This window comes from Fragaria vesca, linkage group LG7 (assembly GCF_000184155.1).
Source record: "Fragaria vesca subsp. vesca linkage group LG7, FraVesHawaii_1.0, whole genome shotgun sequence".
NCBI lineage: Eukaryota > Viridiplantae > Streptophyta > Magnoliopsida > Rosales > Rosaceae > Fragaria > Fragaria vesca.
The window spans coordinates 15,989,470-16,010,256 of record NC_020497.1 but is presented as its reverse complement, the minus strand read 5'-3'; the positions used below and the strand labels follow the sequence as shown (position 1 = coordinate 16,010,256).

General features: G+C 37.8%; 3 protein-coding genes across 3 annotated transcripts; 1 reads left to right on the top strand and 2 right to left on the bottom strand.

Annotated features, from left to right (window-relative positions):
* Positions 1 to 4,713: 4,713 nt before the first annotated feature.
* On the bottom strand, positions 4,714 to 5,984 carry LOC101310946 (probable membrane-associated kinase regulator 4-like). The gene has a single exon (XM_004308785.1). It carries the CDS (start codon positions 5,982 to 5,984, stop codon positions 4,869 to 4,871), a length of 1,116 nt encoding a protein of 371 aa, XP_004308833.1. The 3' UTR covers positions 4,714 to 4,868.
* A 2,647-nt stretch (positions 5,985 to 8,631) lies between these two features.
* Positions 8,632 to 15,977, bottom strand: LOC101293041. The gene is made up of 18 exons (XM_004307404.1): positions 15,701 to 15,977; positions 15,382 to 15,618; positions 15,201 to 15,296; positions 14,435 to 14,487; positions 14,239 to 14,335; positions 13,839 to 13,912; positions 13,258 to 13,378; positions 12,953 to 13,063; positions 12,231 to 12,307; positions 11,517 to 11,583; positions 11,095 to 11,160; positions 10,586 to 10,693; positions 10,327 to 10,457; positions 10,093 to 10,159; positions 9,942 to 10,009; positions 9,760 to 9,853; positions 9,351 to 9,421; positions 8,632 to 9,240 (listed from the first exon to the last, which is right to left on the bottom strand). Exons 1-18 carry the CDS (start codon positions 15,848 to 15,850, stop codon positions 8,865 to 8,867), a joined length of 2,064 nt encoding a protein of 687 aa, XP_004307452.1. The 5' UTR covers positions 15,851 to 15,977; the 3' UTR covers positions 8,632 to 8,864.
* Positions 15,978 to 17,856: 1,879 nt separating this feature from the next.
* Positions 17,857 to 19,742, top strand: LOC101292744 (chalcone--flavonone isomerase 1-like). The gene is made up of 4 exons (XM_004307403.1): positions 17,857 to 18,166; positions 18,256 to 18,414; positions 18,990 to 19,213; positions 19,300 to 19,742. Exons 1-4 carry the CDS (start codon positions 18,067 to 18,069, stop codon positions 19,528 to 19,530), a joined length of 714 nt encoding a protein of 237 aa, XP_004307451.1. The 5' UTR covers positions 17,857 to 18,066; the 3' UTR covers positions 19,531 to 19,742.
* Positions 19,743 to 20,787: the final 1,045 nt, after the last annotated feature.

Sequence of the window (20,787 nt, the reverse complement as noted above, 5' to 3'; positions counted from 1 at the left end):
TCTTCCTAAAGCTCGAGCGCCTCTACCTTCCCGCCCACAATGGATCTCAAAAAACCAACACAACCTGCAAACCGAAAACGAAAAACAAAAACAAAGCAACAATCCATGAGAGGTTGTGATGCTACTCGTGCTTCAAAAAGAAGATATTCCCGGTCGACTAGTATTGATGATCTCCCGCATGAGGTATTGATTGAAATTCTCTGTCGACTTTCTTTCTACAAGTCAACTGATCGATCATAGTGCAAATTTTGCAATTTTCTGACGTAACCATTACTATGGTAGCCGGAGGTTGGAAGGAAATTACCATACTCTCTTCTTCTGCATCTGAGATGTTGAAATTTTTGTTAAGAATGTAACCCAAAATTTTGTATATATGGTCCATTTTCATGATATATATATATATACACACACACCAAATCGAGTTCGATTGTACTCATAGAGCTGATAAGAATTTTTTATTTGCTTTGCTATTTGTTTATGGTTATGATATGAAAACGCAAACTAACATTTTTCTAATGATTGTTCAGCGGATGACTTACCGTCCAATGGATATGGTTGAAGTGAGACTTGACGGAGGACAAGGACATCGATATTCTTCTTGGACTCCAGCACAATTTGCTTTCAATCTCAGAGGAAAAATAAATCATTTTTATACTTGGCATGGTGCATCAACCATTAACAATTGTTTGGTTCAATATTGGAGGAAGCAAAATGATGGGTGGAGTGGAGTATATGTAGCTGACAATCAGATACGACCTTGCCCCCCACAGCATGAGGAAATAGAGTTTAAGTGGCTGGACATGGTGGATGCATTTGTTGATAATAGTTGGTGGGTTGGAACCATCACTGATGTTCGTGCTGACAATTACATGGTGACTCTTAAACTTACAAATGAACAGAAAGAGTGCAATCATTCACAGTTGAGGCGCCACTGTGAATGGATAGACGGAAAATGGGAGTTGCACGTATCGGTATGTATGTTTTCTTATGGGATATATTCGGTTAAAGGTTGAGTTCTTTAGGAGTTTGTATTAGCATGGTTGAAACACTCTAATTTCAAATATTGTTATTACTTATTAGTACATTCTGTTTCTCCATAGACAAGTATTGGAATTTGCATTGGTGCAATACTTTAATAATAGATGCATTATTATTTTTTTGATGGGGAATAATAGATGCATTATTGTTCCTCTGGTTTTGTTCTTCTCATGGGAATGTGGGATGACGCTCATGCGTTTTATTGGAGATACAAAGGACCAAAGGTAATTCTGTTCGCCCTCCCTCCAGACTTTCCAGTTAATGTATTACCCTTCAGGTGAGATTGGCCGGAAGTATTCAAGTACTATCTGGTTGGCACCTAGGGCGGGTTTTACAGCCTTGGTTTCATGCTTTGCCTTTGTACGTAGTTGTATTACTTGATGCATTCTATACTATATATGCTCTGCAGTTTTGACTTGATGTGTCTGGAGTGTGTTGTGAGTGTTATTTATGCAGCTCCTTAGGAATTAGGATTAAATGCACAGAAAAACTTCGACTGTTGTCACAAATGTACTGGATTTTGGCAGGTTGAAGCTGATTCTTCTAAGGTTGAGGACAAGGGTGTCAAATCTGAAGCTGATATCGCAGACTTGAAAGTTGTACCACCTTGGATGGTCAAGGAAGAGATGAATCTTACAATGAAAGTTGTACCACCTTGCAAGCTCTCACAAATGCACATCTCTAGTCATCAGGTTCGTCAGATTGGCATGAAGTCAGAACGGGACGAGGATGAGGCTATCAAATCTGAAGCTGATAATGCAGCAGGCTTGAAAGTTGGACCACCTTGGATGGTGAAAGAGATGAATCTTACAATGGAACAACCGGGCAAGATCTCACAAATGCACGTCTCTAGTCATCAGGTCCGTCAGATTGACATGAAGTCAGAACCAGACGAGGATGAAGGAGATGATGACATTGACCAGGAATAGGCTTCGGTTGCAGGTTAATATCATTGTGGACAAGGTACTTTTATTTGTTGAAATTAATACTCAAGAGAGAGACCAAATTGCTGATAATTGATAACAGATTTTCTCATTTTCTATTTTTTTTGCTGTAAAAGAAAATTATGGAGGAAATATGTTTTGGTGTAACTTGGAATGAGGGTTTTCACCTTTACCATCATCAAGATAAATTCTTTTTTTTTTTTTCAAATGACAGAAGCGTTTTTGAAAGTTTACTTGTTGCATCCACAGAAATTAGCAAACTGGCCACAAGTTCCTTTACATTCTGCTGGTGGAGGACCAAAGCCATGATCCTTAAAGCTTTGGGACTCTCCTGACACAAGATACATAAGTTGTATTAATATCTAAAAGTAAAAATTTAAGTAAAATATATGGTAATTAACCAAACAGGAGATAGATGTCAGTTTTTCAGTTACCTGTATCAAAGAGTCCAACAACAATGTCCCTTCACTTCTTAAATTTCTTCTAGCTTTTAATGGTAACCCAATGAAGTTCCATGACCTTGTTGTGTGCAGCTTGTAATCAGAGAGAGAACTTGATCCATTCCTGTACATTCACAAACACGTACAAGGGAGTTAATCACAGAAATATTCTCTTGCTAGACCATCTGTAATATTACCTTAACAACTTATTAAACTCAAAGCGCTGTGCATCAAACTAACATACAGATTGTGAAACCCTAGCATCCGGTCGATGCCTCATCACTGAGAACTACTCACCACTGGTGGTAGTGTGCTATATCCATACTCAATGTGGTACGTCTCTGCTAACCCATCTCCCAGAATACTGGATGGACATGCATACATATTTCATAATATTATTGAATTAATATTTGAAAAGAGTATATTCGCCACTTTTTTTTTTAATTTCCTCAAATATTTTATTCTCTCAATCCTATATGTTCATATTGCTTCGTGTGATTCATGCTAAACCAAGGCCTTAAAAACGCTAGACTCCAACATTAAACTGGTAAGGCAATTGCAGTTCATGACTTCATTCTCATCGATCCTTTTCTTTTAATAAAAGGGGTTTCATAGTTCTTTCATTTACTCACAGTATCATGTTGAGGGTATGCACGGCCCTTACACTTCTTATGAGTAGTTTCATGTATAGCTTGTCTTAAGTTTTTATCAAGAATGGAAATCAATCCATGGCAAATGAGCTGTTTTTTTACACTTGCTGAAAAATGTGATTTATCTAGCATTAATATTACATTAACTAAGAGAACACTAAGCTGAAGCAATTAGCAACCCTACCATTTCCCTGTAACCCCATGGTGCCCAACAAGGCAACAACATTAAGCTTTTAAATGCTTTCTTTAGATATAGTCCTGTCAAATTTCTGGCTGACATGCTCACTCAATTTGAGGTTCATAATTCCCACTAGGATTATCTGTGAAAAGAAAAGGAAAAGGAACCAAAAGCCAACTAAAGGCTGTTTGTCCTGCACTTGATCATATTTCATCTCAAGTTGAATATGTTAGGAACACAAAATATAATTCTTGGATAACAAATGCAATACATGTACTCTTACTGATATATAATTTTTTCAAAAAAGCAGAAGTGTATGGTGATAAGATAGTTTGGAGTTCACATTCAAAACTAATTGGTAATAGGTGGAATGATCTAAACCTTTATAAACCCACATACAAGGTTTTATATTCCCGATGTAGGATTGATATCTTAACACACCCCCGCACGTGTAGCGAATTTTCAAGCCTAACACATGAACAACATATGGGGTGGCGTGGAGTTCGTGTGGCGGCCGTTACACATTCACATGTGGACGTGGGAAACCCGCTCTGATAACATGATAAAGTAGTTTGGGGTTCACATCCAAAACCAATTGGTAATGGGTGGAGTGACTCAAACCCTTATAAACCCACATGCAATGTTTCATATTCCCGATGTAGGATTGATATCTCAACATGGTATCACACTATCAAACAATTTAAGAGTTATACATGTCTTTTAGCTAGTCTTAAGAGGCAGACAGGTGGTTTTTCAGAACTCGTGATTCGATGATTGGTTGGGACATAATGATAGTGATCTTTGCCTAATCTAAGGTTTACTTTGAAGTTAAATATTCATCATGGAAATGATGCCGGCTGTTTGAGTTGATAGCTTCTTGCACTAAGTTAGCTATATATTAGTACATATGATATATGGAGCTGATCTCATCAGTGATACATCGATTTGTATAGTAACTATTCTCTTCGTCCAGTAATCAGACACTGCAATCTTCCCTTTAAAAAGTTTTAATCAAGGGCCACAAAGCAAATGTAGACTTGGTTTCCACTCTTGCTAAAGATTTTGAGTTCTGCAGAACTGATGAAAATTTGAATCTGATGAAGAGCTGATATGATTTCTAAAGTAGATGAAATAATTCTGTTCAATATAGTTCGATTGCTTTGCTTTGATCCTTTACTTACAGCTATCCTGAATCAAAATTTTGTTAGTTAGTTGAACTCTACAGAAAACCAGCAATGTTAGGAATTAATAATTATGATTAGGATTAATGCTGAGTTGGAAAAATTTATCTTGGAAAAAAGAAACATGTATTTAAAAAAAAGAACTTGTTACTTGCCAAAAAGAGAAAGAATATCAAAAACCACAATATAACTAGATAGCAGATGATTCAAAACACATCAATCAATCAAAAATTCGAAATTATTGAATGCTTTCTGATTTGAAGGTTCTATTCTAGTCTAGGACAGAAATTTTATTGAGGATTTGAACAAACTATAACAAGATATTCCTGCTTGGTAGTTTTAGTACATCCATGCACTGAACCAAAGCATCTCCATTTATCAAATTTGAGAAACAAGGAAAAGAAGAGCACAGCATTAACTCAAGCTCTCTCCTTCTCTCATCCCCTGCAAAGGTCTGGCCCTTCTTTGTCCTCACAAGGTGACAGTGATGTTGGCAATGAGTAAAACCCAACTTCACTCGCAGTCTTTCTCGAACGAAGTGTTTGCTGAGATTGCTTGCAATGTGCAATGGCCCCCTGAATTGAACTCTCCATTTCTGAATTCGCACTGTTGCATCTCTTCAGAAACTTTGGCTCCTGAGTTCCTTTTGAATGATTTGAACATGAAGATGAAGAAGAAGCTGACGATGATGAGGAAGAGGATGAGGAGGATGGCGAAGTAGAGTTCTTTGTTGAATGCCGCTTGATAGCTAAGGAAAATGACCTTCTGTGTAGACCAGCACCATTCTCAGTGATCTTTTCTTTGTTGAAGCTCCTCATGCCAGAAGCAGACATTCTATATTTATCCTTCTGAATCTGTCCAAATGGATTTTTCTTTCCCATCTTTGCGTACTTACTCAAGTCCTCGGATTTCATAACCATTCCTTCATCTGCATTCTTAGAAGCTGCTACAGCACTGGACTCGTTAGAGCAACCAGTTTTGCCAAACAAGGACTTGAGATAAGCCCTTGAAGCCTTGAACTTAGACCCAAGTGAGGAATACTGCTTCAACTTTTTGGTCCAAGATTTTTTGGAGTTTTCATTTACATATCCAAATCCACTCCCTTCAGTTGCATACTCGAATATATACTCATCCCGGCTCAGCTCTCTGCTAACTTGACAAGAGTCTGCAGGTGAGATGTTGCAGGATTCAAAAGGGGTACTCATTGATGTTGGAGTAGTGACAGCAGTGCCTAATGGGGTGCTATAGAACTCTTCAAATCTATCTTTTGGCTTATGATCAAAGCAAGAAGTGGAGTTTTGGAGTAGTTTTTCGACCATTTGTAAACGCGGTGGGAGGTGAAGAGGAAGGAGCTTTCCTTTGTAGAAAAGCTCATCAGCTGGTGAAGTGGTTGAAGGCTCTAGTTCTAGTGAGCTTGATGACATTTGAAACTCAAACTCTCTTGGGTGTGGAGGAGAGCTCATGGAGTGGGAGAAGAGGGCGGAGTATGAACCGACTTCCATGTCTATGTAGTCATCTTCTGAAGGATCATAGGTTAAGTGGTCAATAGCCATCACTACTTTCTCTTTGGTGCTAAGACAAAGGATCTGCTGTTTGAAACTTGGAAGAGAAGTAGTTCAAATGAAGCTGAGAGCTTTGTGAGGTTTTTGAAGGGGTTATACAACCTTTAAAAAGGGTCCAAAATAATAACAGTTTATTCCAATTTCCAAATATACAACTGCAAACAAATATACAATTCCAAACATTATGTGGAGTGTGGACCTTAGTCTGTTGGCCAATTTGTTAAATTCTTTTTCCTTGAAGAAAGGTTTTCTTGTGGCTCATTTCTTTAGCTATATGTGGAAGACAAAGAATTGACTGGGAGGAGAAATATTTCAATGGTTAAGCAACCTTGATCACAAGCATTTGCAGTCAGCATCACTAGGACTTATCATATATATAAAGCTATTGACCAAACAAGTGAAAGCTAAAGAGCATATAAAGCCAGAATTAATAAGCACCATAATGTAAGAATGAGTTCCTTTTGTTCCTTCAAGCTCTTAATCATCAATCTTGCTTTGTTCACTTAGAATTGTTTGGATCTACTTGATTAAAGATCTTAATATCTGAGACTGCATAACAATTAGCACACGGTAGCCTAACTAATATACTTTTCTATACGCTAGTGGGTTAAATACTCATCAGTTAGGTACAAGAAATTATGAATATGTTTGTGTAGGTACTCCTCAAACTCATATACCCTTTTGGCCAAATTCAAACTGGGAACCAACTCACATCTTAAAACCTGGCTTTTCTGCACTCTTCCAATATAAAACTCACATCCTGAAAAGCTCTTTCAATCAATAGATTAGTAGTGAAGTACTTAGAGCTAAAGACACACTTTATCTGTCACTCTCTAACTAATAAGAAAGCAAAACCTGAAAAAGCATGCTAATCAATAGAGTAATGCTTAGAAGTTAATTAGAACTAAACAATCACTTTATGCTACTTCACCTGATCATCTGCTAGACTGCTACTTTTACTGGATTCCTGGGTTTGTTTTTTACTTTCAGTTTCAATGATCATGATCAATAAAACAAAACTAACCCAACTTTCTAACAAGTTTTATCAGTACGTGCACACAGATCTTTGGTGCTTTTTAGATTTTCGATCATGCATATGAACTTGGTTTTCTTTATGTTAATTATTACAAACACTTAAAATGAGAGATTAAGTATGTTAGATTTTTAAAGAGGAAGAGAGTGAGAGGTGTGGAGCTCATCAAAAGCCAAACAGAATCCGACATTTGGTGGTGGGAAATGGAAATTCCGGAGGCAATGTCATACGAAGCTCGAGAATTTGATTTGTCTTCTTCTTTTAACCTACTTCTTGACCTTTACGTTCCAATCTTTTTCTATCTGTTTCTGTTTTTCAATTCCTACACTAAACAAAGCCATGGGGATTCCCTCCTTAATTTTTCAAACTCCAAATGGTTGGTTATGTCTAGTTCTTCTCTTAGACACTAGTGATGTAGGAAACAGTGTATCAATATACATTGATGTCAAAGATGCGTTGGTAATGTCACATGCATCTTCATTTTCATTTTCATTCATTTTTGATACATAAAAAAGAGAAGAATCTGAGTGTAGGAGCATACAGTATAGTGTTTTTCTGGTTTAAAACCATGAGTGAGCTCAATGTCATCATATTCAACGAATTAAAAAAGCGATGTTATTCACACTCCTAGTTTGTCATTTTGCAACGCTTCGTTTACAAGTGGTTTAAATTTACAAAATATAAAGTTTTGACGTTCATAGTGACAAATTCATAGCGTAATAGCATTGCCTATATGAAATTGGTTAGAGACGTATAGTATAATTAGTATTGAACCCGTAAATTGTTGGGAACAAAAATCATGAAATTTGAGAGCCTATTCCGCGCACCCGTCATCTCCACCGTTCTAATTTTTTTTATTTTTTTTCGCGCGGTGGATACACCCGGGTGCGCTGTATAATTTTCAAATTTATTGTTGGGTCTTTTTTCAGACAAATGCTTTGGTAGGATGCACTGCTGTTCTCCTATAGCAGGCATCAAGAAAGTGATTCTTCTTTACCTTGGACCCTCCTCTGCTGCCTCAACTCATTCTTCAACTCTTGCATCACCAAATGTGGATCACTGCATATCAATATGCAGGGACAGATTATACAACAAGTAGATCAACAAATTCTACATAAACGACCCACAACCATAAATTGAGGATCTATCTAATTGGTTCCAGGTTTGACAAATTAGAGCCTCTCCGATTCGAGTGTCCGGACACCCTTGCCGGCTATCCCACCAGCACCTAGGGTTGAAGATTGTAAGAAAGCTAAACAGTACTGAGCATCATCTTTTAGAAGTCATTTTAGAAACCAACTTTAGAGGGATTCTAGGTGGAAGAAATTCCCAGTCCACTAGCTTCTGTACCCTGTCGCTGGAATCACAGGAGGACCTGGAATAATGATGATGCTCTTGAAAGATGAAAACAAAAATTCAATTCTATATCTGGAAACCTTTTCAAAGCTATATAAACAAAAAATCTGAAGCCACCCACACTCTGGGCTCCTCCATTTCTTGGTGTGGAAGCATAGGAGCCCGCCTAAACTTCAGATAGCGATCCCCACTTCAGAGATAAGAAAGCAATTCACACCACATTCTGAGTTGTAATTTGTGACAGAGATTGCAGAGAAGCTAAATGTATCATCAACCAACACCAACACATTACATTCCACTCGTTTTTTGAATATTCGACATTACAACATACGGGTTTGAGAATTCAAAACAAATCAGTAATGGTTGATACAAAGAAGTTACAAAGAAAAAAGTATGCAACGCCTTTGAGGTCAGGTACAGATTAGATCATACTTTACACAGAACTTAAATAGACAGCCACCTATCCGGCATAATTATAGGTTTTATTTGGTAGTTGATGGATCACCAAATCTTAGTTCCCTCTCAAGCTCGTCAAATTCCCAGTCACCAACCTCCTCTGTTGAGTAGTCTTGACCAACCTTGCCAAACTCTGATTCAAGCTTTGCAAGGTCATCTTCAGGGTCGAGCACTTGCTCTTCCTTGACTGCACCCGACTCTGAATGCTTTACTGTCTCAGCTTTCTGCGCAACTGAGCCCTCTGCTGAGGGATCAGATGGAGCAGTCTGCAGCTTGTCATCAGGAGTTTCAGCTTGGGGAATTGGAGTTTCTATTTGTAGAATTGGTCTTTCAACAGCTTCGAATTGGGCTCTTAATTTTTCTATATCATCAAACAGCTCCTTAACCCTTGGGTCTTCTTTCCTAGCATACGGAAGCCAACTCATATTCAGGGATTTTGTGAATCGCATCAAAGTGACAAAAAAAAAAAAAAAAGGAATAATAGAACTGAATACACCAAAAGGAATTCATACCTGGAAGTTTTAGCCTGTTCTGAATAAAAGTGCGCTTTCATATTATCAACTACACTGAAGGTGGTAATGATCTGAAACAAAAGAAGAAAACTCAATGTATGTATGTCAATACCAACAAAAGTTCCAATTTATAATTGGGTGCCTTGCAATACCAAAGTCTGAAGCATTACTGAGTGAGTAGTTTTTACAGACTACATGCAAACGAAAAGTTTGGACCATAGCAAAAATTGACATGAAAAATTAATCTTCATATGGAACCATCCTACACTCCTAATTCATAATAGTAAAATAGCAAACTCGTAATTTAATTCTCTTTTATCTTTCTCAATCTGCACGCTTTAGATTTAAAAAGTCCCCCTATTGAATTGATAAAAAGGAACCCAAAGTCCTTATGAAGATCAGTTAGTACCTTGGTTTCATGGTCCAAATATTCCTCCTCAAGACTTCTTAATGGATTTAATACTTTAGAGTCCTCATTCTCTGCATTAGGTACCACCCCTGACCTGTTTTGTCAGGTCAACGTACATTAAGAACGGAGCAAATAGAACGAAGGCACAATTATCAGTGTAAGGAAAAATGATAAAACATTACTTCTTGCTCAAATTCTTAAGGTTCTCCACAAATTTTCCTATACGACTGATAGAAGGCCCCAACTCATTCTGCATTAAAACATGAGATCTTTACTCAAAAGAACAGGAGAGATAAAGAGAAAGAGAGACAAGGATGGGGAGAGCGTCAATACCTTGTAGGCAGAGAGAAGATTAATGGCGAAGTTCACAAAATAGTCCCCATGTTTCTCCAATTCATCACTTGAAATGCAAAAAAGTAATAACTTAAAAACTACATATACAACGCACAAAAAAAAAAAACAAAAAACAAAAAACAAAAACAAATTTACAACTATAACTTTCAGTTTTAAGGAACAATGTGATAAAACAATGAGCATTTAGCAATTGAACAGAGTTGAACAACATACTTGACCTGCTTCTCCTTCATCTCTGCATAGGAGCACTGCAGTACCCAAGTATCTTCCAAAAAGTTAATCCATGTATGTAGAACATCTGCCTCAACCTTACATGAGGCAATGGATTTTGAAAGTTCATCTTCCTGTCAAAGATTTCAACCAAAATAAAAATAAGGATAAAAAAAAAAATGAATGAGCGAGTGCAGGGGTGGTGGGGGGGTGGGGTAGGGGTATATAAGAGGTGATTAAGATCCAGCATATAATTCAAAACCTTTGTTTCCAAGTGGGCAACAATCTTGGTATTAGCTTCCTCAAATTGGTCCCTCTCTTCCCTGGTATTGCGGAGGCGAGAATTAGCTGCAGCCAAGGAGATATTAACCTGTACCAAAAGAATAATCATAATCAAATTGGTCTCTTTCTTTCAGAAATTCACAATCATGGAAGATAAGCTAATTTGATAGATATGGATTTGGAGACGGAAAATATAATCACCAAAATATAATTTTTCAGAGAATAATACAAACATTGAATTTAAATAAAAAGCGAATCCAAGATACAAAAAAAATTATCAAAAATTATAAGCTCGGCAATGATTTTCAAAATATGAAACATTCATTTCAAATTTTCCTGAAATTTCTTAGGATGGAAAGATTTAGGTTAGAAAATACAAAATGCAATTTCAACCAAAAAAAAACGTGTGCGTCCACAGATTTGATGAGAAATCGTAGTCTGATTGTATGATGTTTAGGAAATCATCACAGAGAAAAAACCAGAGAACACCTTTTTTAATTGAGCCTCAAGATCATCCCTTTGCCTTTCAAGCTCTGCAACCTCAGCTTCTATTTCCTGAAAATGGGCGTCAAGACAAAATCTAAAATTTCCTTCCAACATTATGGAACGAAGAAATAAGCTGCTAAACTTATGGCATAATATTATATTAAGTTATGCACATGTTCAATGGACAAAATTAAGCTGGTTGTTAAATGTCAAAGACCTAAAGCTGAAAAGAGGGATTACAATGACTGCTCCTGTGACCTTAGAAAAGAAACATATGAAACACCACAATAATTCAAGTGTTTTGACATGTCTTCATGGTGCAGAGAGAATGATATCACCTATGAATTTCTTTGAAATAGGTGGCATTCAAGTACAAACTACATGTCATCCCATTTTTACATTTCAGTAATGTTGAAGCACATTACCTTCTCTCTTTCACGCACTTCACTTGCTTTGGACACACGAACTTTTAGAGCTTCCTCCTTTTGAACTCTGTCATATACCAGTTACAAACAAATTAATTTTGTCTGTCTTACCCAGACATTCTGAAAACACTCCAAATAAGTAAAGACTAAATGAAAATACTTCATCAACAATAACAGTCCAAAGTGCAACAAGGATTTCCCAACAACTTCATTAAAGTTAAGAATGTGGAGATCCCCTATATTCCCAAAATCAATTATTATGTTCATTATGTTTGGAGGATTTATAGGCAATCCAGGTAAAGGTTATAGAGAAACCCTACTTAAAAGAGCTATAATTCTTAGAAGTGTCGAATTTAGTTGCGGCAATGTTTCTGCACCTGGTGACTAAGAATTTGTGGTCACACCATTGGATCTAAATCCAACAATGGAGAATACATTGAAGTAAAAAGGTGAGGCCTTTGTGCCTCAAGCGCTATATTTAGAGCCACTGTTGAGGGACTGAAAGTCTATGGTCACTTAGGCTGTTATGTTTCAATACTAAAACTACCGAAGATTGTAAATGAGTATAAACTATTGTCATAAAGATTTCTAATAAGTTTGTTTAAAATGACTTGTAAGAGTGCCAATGCCACCAAGAAGTATATCCATGAATACACCTGATACTACAGAGCTTAACATAAGAATAAAAGAATTCCTAAACCTTCCTTGCTCTACCTGTTATCTGAAATACGATTTTCAGCTTTTACAGAGGAGCTAGCAAGAGATTCCGATAAAACCTTCAATTTGTCAACCTGCTTATACAACCGAGATAGTTTTGGTTATAGCAGTTTCATAACACTGAAAGCGTTAAAAAAAAAAAAAAGAAAGNGTATTATAGNGNNNGTAGAAGATACTGTCACTAGTGCATAGATGAACGAANAAATAAGAGTTGTTAGTAACGAACTNTCTCATCTCNCTAAAGAAAGAAGGATCNTAGGTNAACAAACTAATAGGCGCGATGNAAAAAAAAACAAAAAAAAAAAAAAAAAAAAACAAAACAAAGAAAAATAATAATAATAATAATAACAACAAATTAATATTAACTTTTCAATCAAACTATGAAAGCCAAGAGTTAAAACTTAAGCATGCATCACGTATATGTGCCTCAGGCAATAGATAAACCTTTTACACATTATGAATCAATAGATGTACTCCTAGTACTACACATATAGTTGCATCTCCATAACAGAGGAGTTGCAGCATCTAGCAATAACTTTTGTTTAACGGACACTTTGTTCATATCTACAGGACTACAGCCACCACAAGGACCACATGGCAATGGTAAAACCTCAAAGTAAACCACATAAAAGTCACAAGAGATCAAATTTGAAGAAAGCTTGAGACTATGCTTTCAGATATGTACTAAGTGGAGATAAAAATGACAAAGCAAGACGTACTTTTTGAGCATGTATTTCTGAAGAATCTCCACTGTTCAAAAGTTTCTTCTTGAGTAGAAGCCCTTCTAATCTGGAACAAGCTCGAATTTGTGCGAGTGCTTTTTTTAATGCCTACCAGAAACACAAGTCAAGTAGATTCCATATCATTTACCTTAAGGAAACACTATCCAAGGTAAAATTCTCATCATTCCATTAAATTTCATCCCTAAGAAGATCCAACACAGCACTTCAATCTGTACATGTACACCTTGACATGGTACAGTTCATTACACCAATGAGGCACAGTAAATGGCAGCACACCTTACCTCTACTGTTTCCAATTTTGTTTCTTCTGATGCTTTGTCATGACCTTCGGTTGAAGGAGACTTCACCAGTGGTGTCCTTTCATCAAGCTTCTTCTTTAGTCTAGAGGCCTCATCATCTATTCTGTAGAAAGGACATATATTTAACTATGGAGGTCAGACACACTTTTCATTACCCCAACCTCACGGCAGATGAATGAGATATTTTTCCTACCAGGCTGAATATAAAAAGTTTATGATAGAAGATTTTCCTAAAGTTTACTTAAAGCATACATAACAGAACAATCAAAATTCAATCTAGAACTTAAATTCACTGCCTATTCTAGTCAAACATGGTAGATTAACGTGTGGAAGCTCAAAGTTTCTCAACATCATTTATCAACTCAATGAACTGACTTAGCAACATTCATTCTTTGAGATAAATGGCCGTAATTTAAATAGACGTGAAAAGTTACTCTTGAAATTGCTATATCAAGACAATGCGCCTACGATAGAGTAGATTGATGAGGAATATATTAGCTTGATAACACCAACACAAATGAGAATCCGAAGATGGGAAAAGAAAAGCTCCAGTTTTTACACACCTCCCGAGATCAGCATTTATCTTCAATCCTGTGATTGCACCTTGAGCAAATTGAAGCAATTCCTCTCGCTTTACCTGTAAAAGAATATGATGAACTAACATGCTTCACTTAAGAAAATACAAGGAACAACTCTTGCATGAATTGAATGGAGTAATCAATACTCTCATTTAAGTAATAGAGCTCAAGAATATTAGCGTATAAGGAAAGAGATATGCATCATGATTTCATGACCCTTGCTACACTAGTAGGGAAAAGGGGCAGTTTTATTACGCAATAAATCCTATATTAAAAGGATGAGGACAAATTTTGTTCGAACTTCACAAAAGATATAAAATCAGGTTTCCCAGAAATCTCCAAATTTGATATGATGTAATTTGTATTGATAGTTTTATGTACGTACCAATACTTCATCGTTGTAGCCCGAAAAAGCTTTTGCCAAGTCCTGTATGCTGCTCACAATAGCATTGTGAACTTCTTTCCCTCCAGTAAGACAGAGCCTGTAGATTTCATGTAAAACAACAATTAGAAAGAGAGAGAAAAATAACAAAGTTTATTCATGCTAAAGCCAACACAATTCATTAGTGCTTGGTTTTCACCTAAACATCTCCGAGAGTAAGGCAACCTCTTCATCATTTGGTGCTTCAATAATCTGAGTCATACAAAAGAGTTAACCTGCGGTTAACTTCCATAATCAGCAATTTAGAATCATGCCGGTTTTAGTGTTTTAAGGTATGTATGTATGATCAAGCAATAATATATTTAGTAATCCTCTTCCTTCTTTAATTTAGCGAGCACCAAGTGTTTCATAACCCCCAATCCCATATGAGGCAATACTGGAGTAAAATAAAGAGCATCCCAATCTCAAACTTAGATTACTTTCCATCTTGCTCTGTTGAGTTCTGCCATCTATTTAATAAGCAAGCATTCACTCCATGTAGATCACTAGGTCATGCATCTTAAGATCATTTGTTTGGCTGAATCATTTCTCAAATATGTTGTCCGAATGGAGAGAGAAAAGAAGAAAAAAAAGGATTGAACTTAAAATCTTTTCTGGAGATATCCATTTTCCCGGAGAGATGGATAAGATATTCTGACACAATGGCATCTTGATACCGCCAGGAACAAATTCTAAGGAATCAAAAAAGTGGAAAAATTGGATTTATGTCCAAAAGTTACCCTAATCAATGTTAACTTTCCTATTTCCAGCATTGATTTTGGAATCATAACTTATCCCCCCAACCTCACCTCGATGCAAAACTAGAATCTCACAATAGTTCAAAAACTTCCTATACAAAAACCAGCCCCAGCAATGCCATGGTTGATTTCAACCACACATGAAGCATTCATTATTGAAATACATACCATAGATAATGTAATGCCCTCCAGAGCCTGGCTCATAAGAAAAACGTCACGGAAGTTCATCAGCTCACCACCAACATCAGAGTCATAATACAAAACCTATTCACAACAAACAACAACATCACACTCCATAAGTTTCCTGAACCTAACCACATCTCAAAACAAGAACAACAACAAAACTAACCGTCGAAATCTTCCTCCGAATATCACTAACATCCTCCGAAGCACCACCACCGCCACTACTCTGCTCCGCCGCAGCCCTTTCCTTCACTTCCGCCTGACTTAGCTTCAGCCTCTCCACCTCCTTGAGCAGAACCACCCACCTCCTCAGTATCTCAGCCCTCTCCGCTCCTCTACACGTCACAGCTGCCTCCTCCAATCTCTGTACACTCTTCTTCACGCTCCGAAAGCTCCGATTCCCCTGTCAATAACCAAACGCCTCATCACTGAGCACAGAACCAAAATGCGTATGAAAATTCAATTCGGAAATGGTAGAGATTTACCAGACGGTCCTGAAAGCGCTTGGCGCCTTCGGCGACGGCGTGGCCGGCCTGCTGGACGACGGAATCGGCGTAGTTCTTGACGGTGCGGGTGAGGTTGTTGTTGTTACCGACCTCCACGGCTTTGTTCACCGCCGATCTCAGCCACGACATTTTGCTCCGACTGCTTTGCGACGCCGAAGATTCAATAATTTTAGGTCAAAATTAGGGTTTGATTTGATGGAGATGAAAGGTTCGGGGTTTTAGGGGAAATGGGGGAAGGGCTCGTGTTGGATTGAGAGAGCCATTGTCAGTTTGGAAGAAGAAGAAGAAGAAGAAGAAGAATAGAGGGTGAAAGCAAGTCAGCGTTTTTAATCCGTTGCCACGTTTCTTTCAAGTTAAGCGGCGTCGTTTTGGTTGGGAGTTGTTGTAGTTCCAAACTCACGTGCGGCGCTTGTGGGATCTCCGACTGTACGAACTGGGTTGACCCGTGGGGTGCTGGTGATCAGTTCGTTTAAGACAAAGCCCAATGCATCTGAGGAGTGTGATGTTTTGAGACTACATATTTTGGGCCTCAACTACTGAAGTCACATTCTACTTTCCGTATCAAAAAAAAAAAACTGAAGCCACATTCTTCGGTTCAATAATGTTGTGATTTGATGGGTCACGATCCCTCTCTATACCTACAACTCAAATGTTACCACCTGACGTGGTAACGTTGATCTCTTTATTATGGATCTCTCATCTCTAGAATTTGAGTCATAACTCATAATAGTCTGTGGTCAGCATGTTTTAGAGGCATTTGGGCTCATGCGCTTGCGATGAGATGTTTGGAGCTTGCGGCGAGATGTCTAGAGTTTGAGTCTCAATTCCCATCAGTTTGTGGTCAACATGTTTGAGGAGCATCCGGATTCGTGCGCCTGCAGTGAGAGATTGGTCTGATTTCACTGGAATACTCTCATGGACATCGGTCCAAATACTGACTAGGTGGGTGTGCTGCTAGCTTGCTGATGTAACCGAGATATCTTTCTATCGCACTCCCAATCAAAATGATCATTGCAACTTGTCAAAAAGATTCTATTAAGTTTGTTTAGATTGACATATAACAATACCAATACCACCAAGAAGTATATCCATGATTAACAGACCTGATACTACAGAACTTAATATGAGAAATGAGAATAAAAGATTCCTAAAGTTGCCTTGCTCTGCCTGTTATCTGAAATACGAATTTCAACGTTTACAGTGGAGCTAGCAAGAGATTCCGATAAAACCTTCAACTTGTCAACCTGCTTATACAACCGAGTAGTGTACAACCTGCTTATACAATCTTCAATTAGAGTAAGAGATAGCACTACTGAAGTTGCATATAGAATGGAAAACACAAAATGGATATTAATTGAAGTACTAGGTATTCATCATCTCATAAGGCAGAGATCAGAAGCAACATGGCTTAATACTCAGTTTTCAATCAAAGTATCAAACTATGAAAGCAAAGTGTTCGACATGTCTATGCATGCATCACATGGACATTGATTTCTTACCTCAGGCACTAGCTACATATAAGTCCTATATAATCATTTTACACACATTTTGAATCAACATATAATTGCGTCTCCCTGATGGTGGCTCAAATCTTGACTTATTTTAATTCAGTTTGACTTCTTAATATTTTAATTAACTTGTTACCATAAAAATGATTAATTACCTTTCATTGTGTACGTACAATATATGTAGTATTGAATTTTCAGTAATAATTAATAAAATTTTCCATAAAAATCAGTATGTTTACTTTACGTCTAGGGCCTCGACAAACACATAGCCGGCCCTGGTGCGGCTAAGGCTTACCTCTGTATATTTCACGACATTCTAATTCTCATTTAACCACACCCTCTTCAGAAAACAAGCGGCCAAATGAATGTCGGAATCTCTCGTTCTACAAGATACAACCGGCCAAACGACACCATCTATTACTTCGAAATACCAAATGAAGGGGTCAACTTGGTAAAATGAGAGACGAATTTTTCTTCGTCTTCCTTTTAGCATTATTTTTCTTCGGAAAATATATTATCTTAATAGGGGTGGTAGTTGGGACTTATGGTCCAGTTTTTCCCTCCCATTTGATCGACCGGTAAAGCTTCCCTCCACGTTTTGAAGCTTCCGACCTTCCCTCCTTTCACGCGCCAAGCACGTGCGGCCATCTACCTCCTACCAGACCCCTATCAATGCTCTCAATTCTCCAACCCTTCCCCAGTCGTTGTCACCGTCACACCATGGAAACGACAACCTCCACCAAACCGTCACCCTCTCTCTATTTATAAGCAACCCCAGTAGAGTTCTCCTACACCAAAATCATCTCTACATTGTTACATCAAAACCAAGAAAATCAAATGGCACAATCAGTCACCGGAATCCAAATTGGAGGGATGTCGTTTCCTCCCTCCGTCAAGCCACCCGGCTCCGGCAATACCTTTTTCCTCGGCGGCGCAGGTACGTAAAACAGTCACAGTTATAATGGGAAATGTTTTTGCTTTATTGAGTTTTGGTTAAGTATTGATGTTGTTAGCTTATGTGTTTAGGGGTGAGGGGGATGGAGATACAGGGGAATTTCGTGAAGTTCACGGCGATCGGAGTCTACTTGGAGGATAAGGCCGTGCCGGCGCTTGCCGTTAAGTGGAAGGGCAAGACGGCCGAGGAGTTGACAGAGTCGGTTGAGTTCTTCAGGGAGATCGTTACAGGTAAAATGAGTTTTTTTTTTTTTTTTTTGGACGAACAGCTAAAATGTTGGTTTTGATAAACGGCTGAACTAAAAATAGTTGGACTTTGAGATTCCGAGTGCAATTTAGATGCTTATGATTGTCAGATTGTGTAATGTAGTTCCAATCATTGGAATTTTAGGCTTGAACTCTTCCTAGTCTATTTGCTTGTGTTCGGTGTTCGGTTTAAGAATCTGTTTTTAGTCTTAGCAATGGAGAATGGGAATGAGCTTCATTTTAGTAGAGTTAAGGTATTGAATCTTATGAAAGTTTGGAACCTTTGGCCTATCATAAACCAGACACTTAACCTCCATCACCAATTGGCTAATTCGATATTTCGATGTGCTTACTAAAATTGGTTGGCTTGGTTAGCTGATAGAGATTAATTAGTGTGGTAGATTCCATCCAGTTGTGAGATCAGACTATCATACTCACAAGTCACAAGACTCACAAGTCACAACAGAACAAATAATATAGACATTCAAATGGATGTTGCATTTGTTAATTGCTGTAAATATGTTAGTACAATGGATATAAACTTGGCTATCATTTTGCAGGTCCTTTTGAGAAATTCACACAAGTGACAATGATACTACCGCTGACGGGCCAGCAATACTCCGAGAAGGTTTCAGAGAATTGTGTTGCCATTTGGAAAAAGTTTGGAATATACACTGATGCAGAAGCGAAAGCCATTGAAAAGTTCATAGAGGTCTTCAAAGATCAGACCTTCCCACCCGGCGCTTCAATTCTCTTCACACAATCACCAAATGGATCATTGACGGTTAGTAAACATAGTATGCACATTCACATTTGTATTTGACATCTGAGTTTTTGTGTTTTGACATACTTGTTTCCCTTTGGATACAGATTGGCTTCTCCAAAGATGGTTGCATACCCGAAGTTGGGAATGCGGTGATTGAAAACAAGCTACTTTCAGAGTCAGTTCTCGAGTCAATTATTGGGAAGCAAGGTGTTTCTCCTGAAGCAAGGAAAAGTGTGGCTACAAGGCTATCAGAATTGTTGAAAGAGAATGATCATTGTGTGGCCGGAAATGGGAAAGTGGACGAGTGCACAAAGGAAGCAGAAGTCAAGGCATGAAACTGAACCTATTCTGTACTTCAAGGCCTGCTTCGTTTCTAGATCTCTTCCCATATAGCTTTTCTTCCTTGTCCAAATGAGAGACACTCAAGCATGTTCTATTTGTCCTGTTTTCCTATATATGTATCTTATTTTGTAATTGAAGGCCTGCTTTAGTTTGTGATCTATTCCCAATTGACCGATGAAAATTAAGGGTGATCTGGGTGGTGATATCAGAGGGTGGTTGATATGTCTTCTATTTAAGCTAAGTCAAGCAACAACATCTTTCATCTCTTTCAAGTTTAATCTGTTCAAAGTCAAGATGGTCTCTAAGGCAGGAAATTATGTGTACCAGTGCTGCTCTTAGCCCTTCATTTGTTCTGCGCTTCTTCTCAGAGTAACCTGCTTACATTTCTACTTTTGTTTTTTCAGTTTTCTTCTTTTCCTATCATCCGCATTATCTTTGCTGAACCGAAATATACTGAATTTCGGAACCGAACAAATGATTCTACAAAAACAAAAATAAAAACATTAGGGAAATTAAGAGTAAAGGTGTTTCTTATATTTGGTCTTGTTCTAGGCACACTCTGATGGTTAAACATCGACTGCGGAAGTGATGTTGAACGTTTGGATACCAACACCTTACTTGCATGGGACACGCACCTTACTTGCATGGGACACGTACAGACAAGGTCAACAAATTTGTCTCACAAAAGCAACAGCTTGATGAGATGAACACCCTTCGTTCATTCCCCAAGGAAAAACAAAATTGTTATACTTTGAAGGTTGATAAGAAAACTGTACGCTATCTAATCCGTGTAGGGTTCTGCTATGGCAACTATGAGGGTCTCTCAAGCCCTCCGACCTTTGATCTTCATATCGATGGTAAAAAAGGGGCAATAGTGAAAACATCACTGACCGGAGAGCCAACATACAATGAAGCCATATATAAGACTCGAGGGTCAGGTCATATTAGATTGTGTGTTGTGCAAGTAAAGGATGGAGGTGTGCCTTTTATTTCTTCATTAGAAGTTGTTCCATTGTACCCTCAGACGGCGCGGAGAGTAGTTACAGTTTCAATCTAGTCTCTAGGGTAAACCGGAGTGGTGATGAAGTAAGGTAATTTTCTTTTCCTCATATTATGTATACCAGTACACAAATATTAAGGCTATTTTGAACATCAGAAAGTACACAGCGTACGTTACCTTGGCATATAGGAAACATCTCTTCAAGCAATTCATTTATATATATATATATATATATATATATATATATATA

What these genes read in the sequence shown, in the direction of transcription:
- LOC101310946 (XM_004308785.1), bottom strand. Translation starts at nt 5,984, where the DNA reads ATGGCTATTGACCACTTAACCTATGATCCTTCAGAAGATGACTACATA.
- LOC101293041 (XM_004307404.1), bottom strand. Translation starts at nt 15,850, where the DNA reads ATGTCGTGGCTGAGATCGGCGGTGAACAAAGCCGTGGAGGTCGGTAAC. An exon ending in TTCGGAGGAAGATTTCGACG is followed by an intron (nt 15,297 to 15,381) that starts GTTAGTTTTGTT and finishes TGTTGTGAATAG; the next exon opens with GTTTTGTATTATGACTCTGA. An exon ending in AAGTGCGTGAAAGAGAGAAG is followed by an intron (nt 11,161 to 11,516) that starts GTAATGTGCTTC and finishes GCCCATTTTCAG; the next exon opens with GAAATAGAAGCTGAGGTTGC.
- LOC101292744 (XM_004307403.1), top strand. Translation starts at nt 18,067, where the DNA reads ATGGCACAATCAGTCACCGGAATCCAAATTGGAGGGATGTCGTTTCCT. An exon ending in CTTTTTCCTCGGCGGCGCAG is followed by an intron (nt 18,167 to 18,255) that starts GTACGTAAAACA and finishes TTATGTGTTTAG; the next exon opens with GGGTGAGGGGGATGGAGATA. An exon ending in CACCAAATGGATCATTGACG is followed by an intron (nt 19,214 to 19,299) that starts GTTAGTAAACAT and finishes CTTTGGATACAG; the next exon opens with ATTGGCTTCTCCAAAGATGG.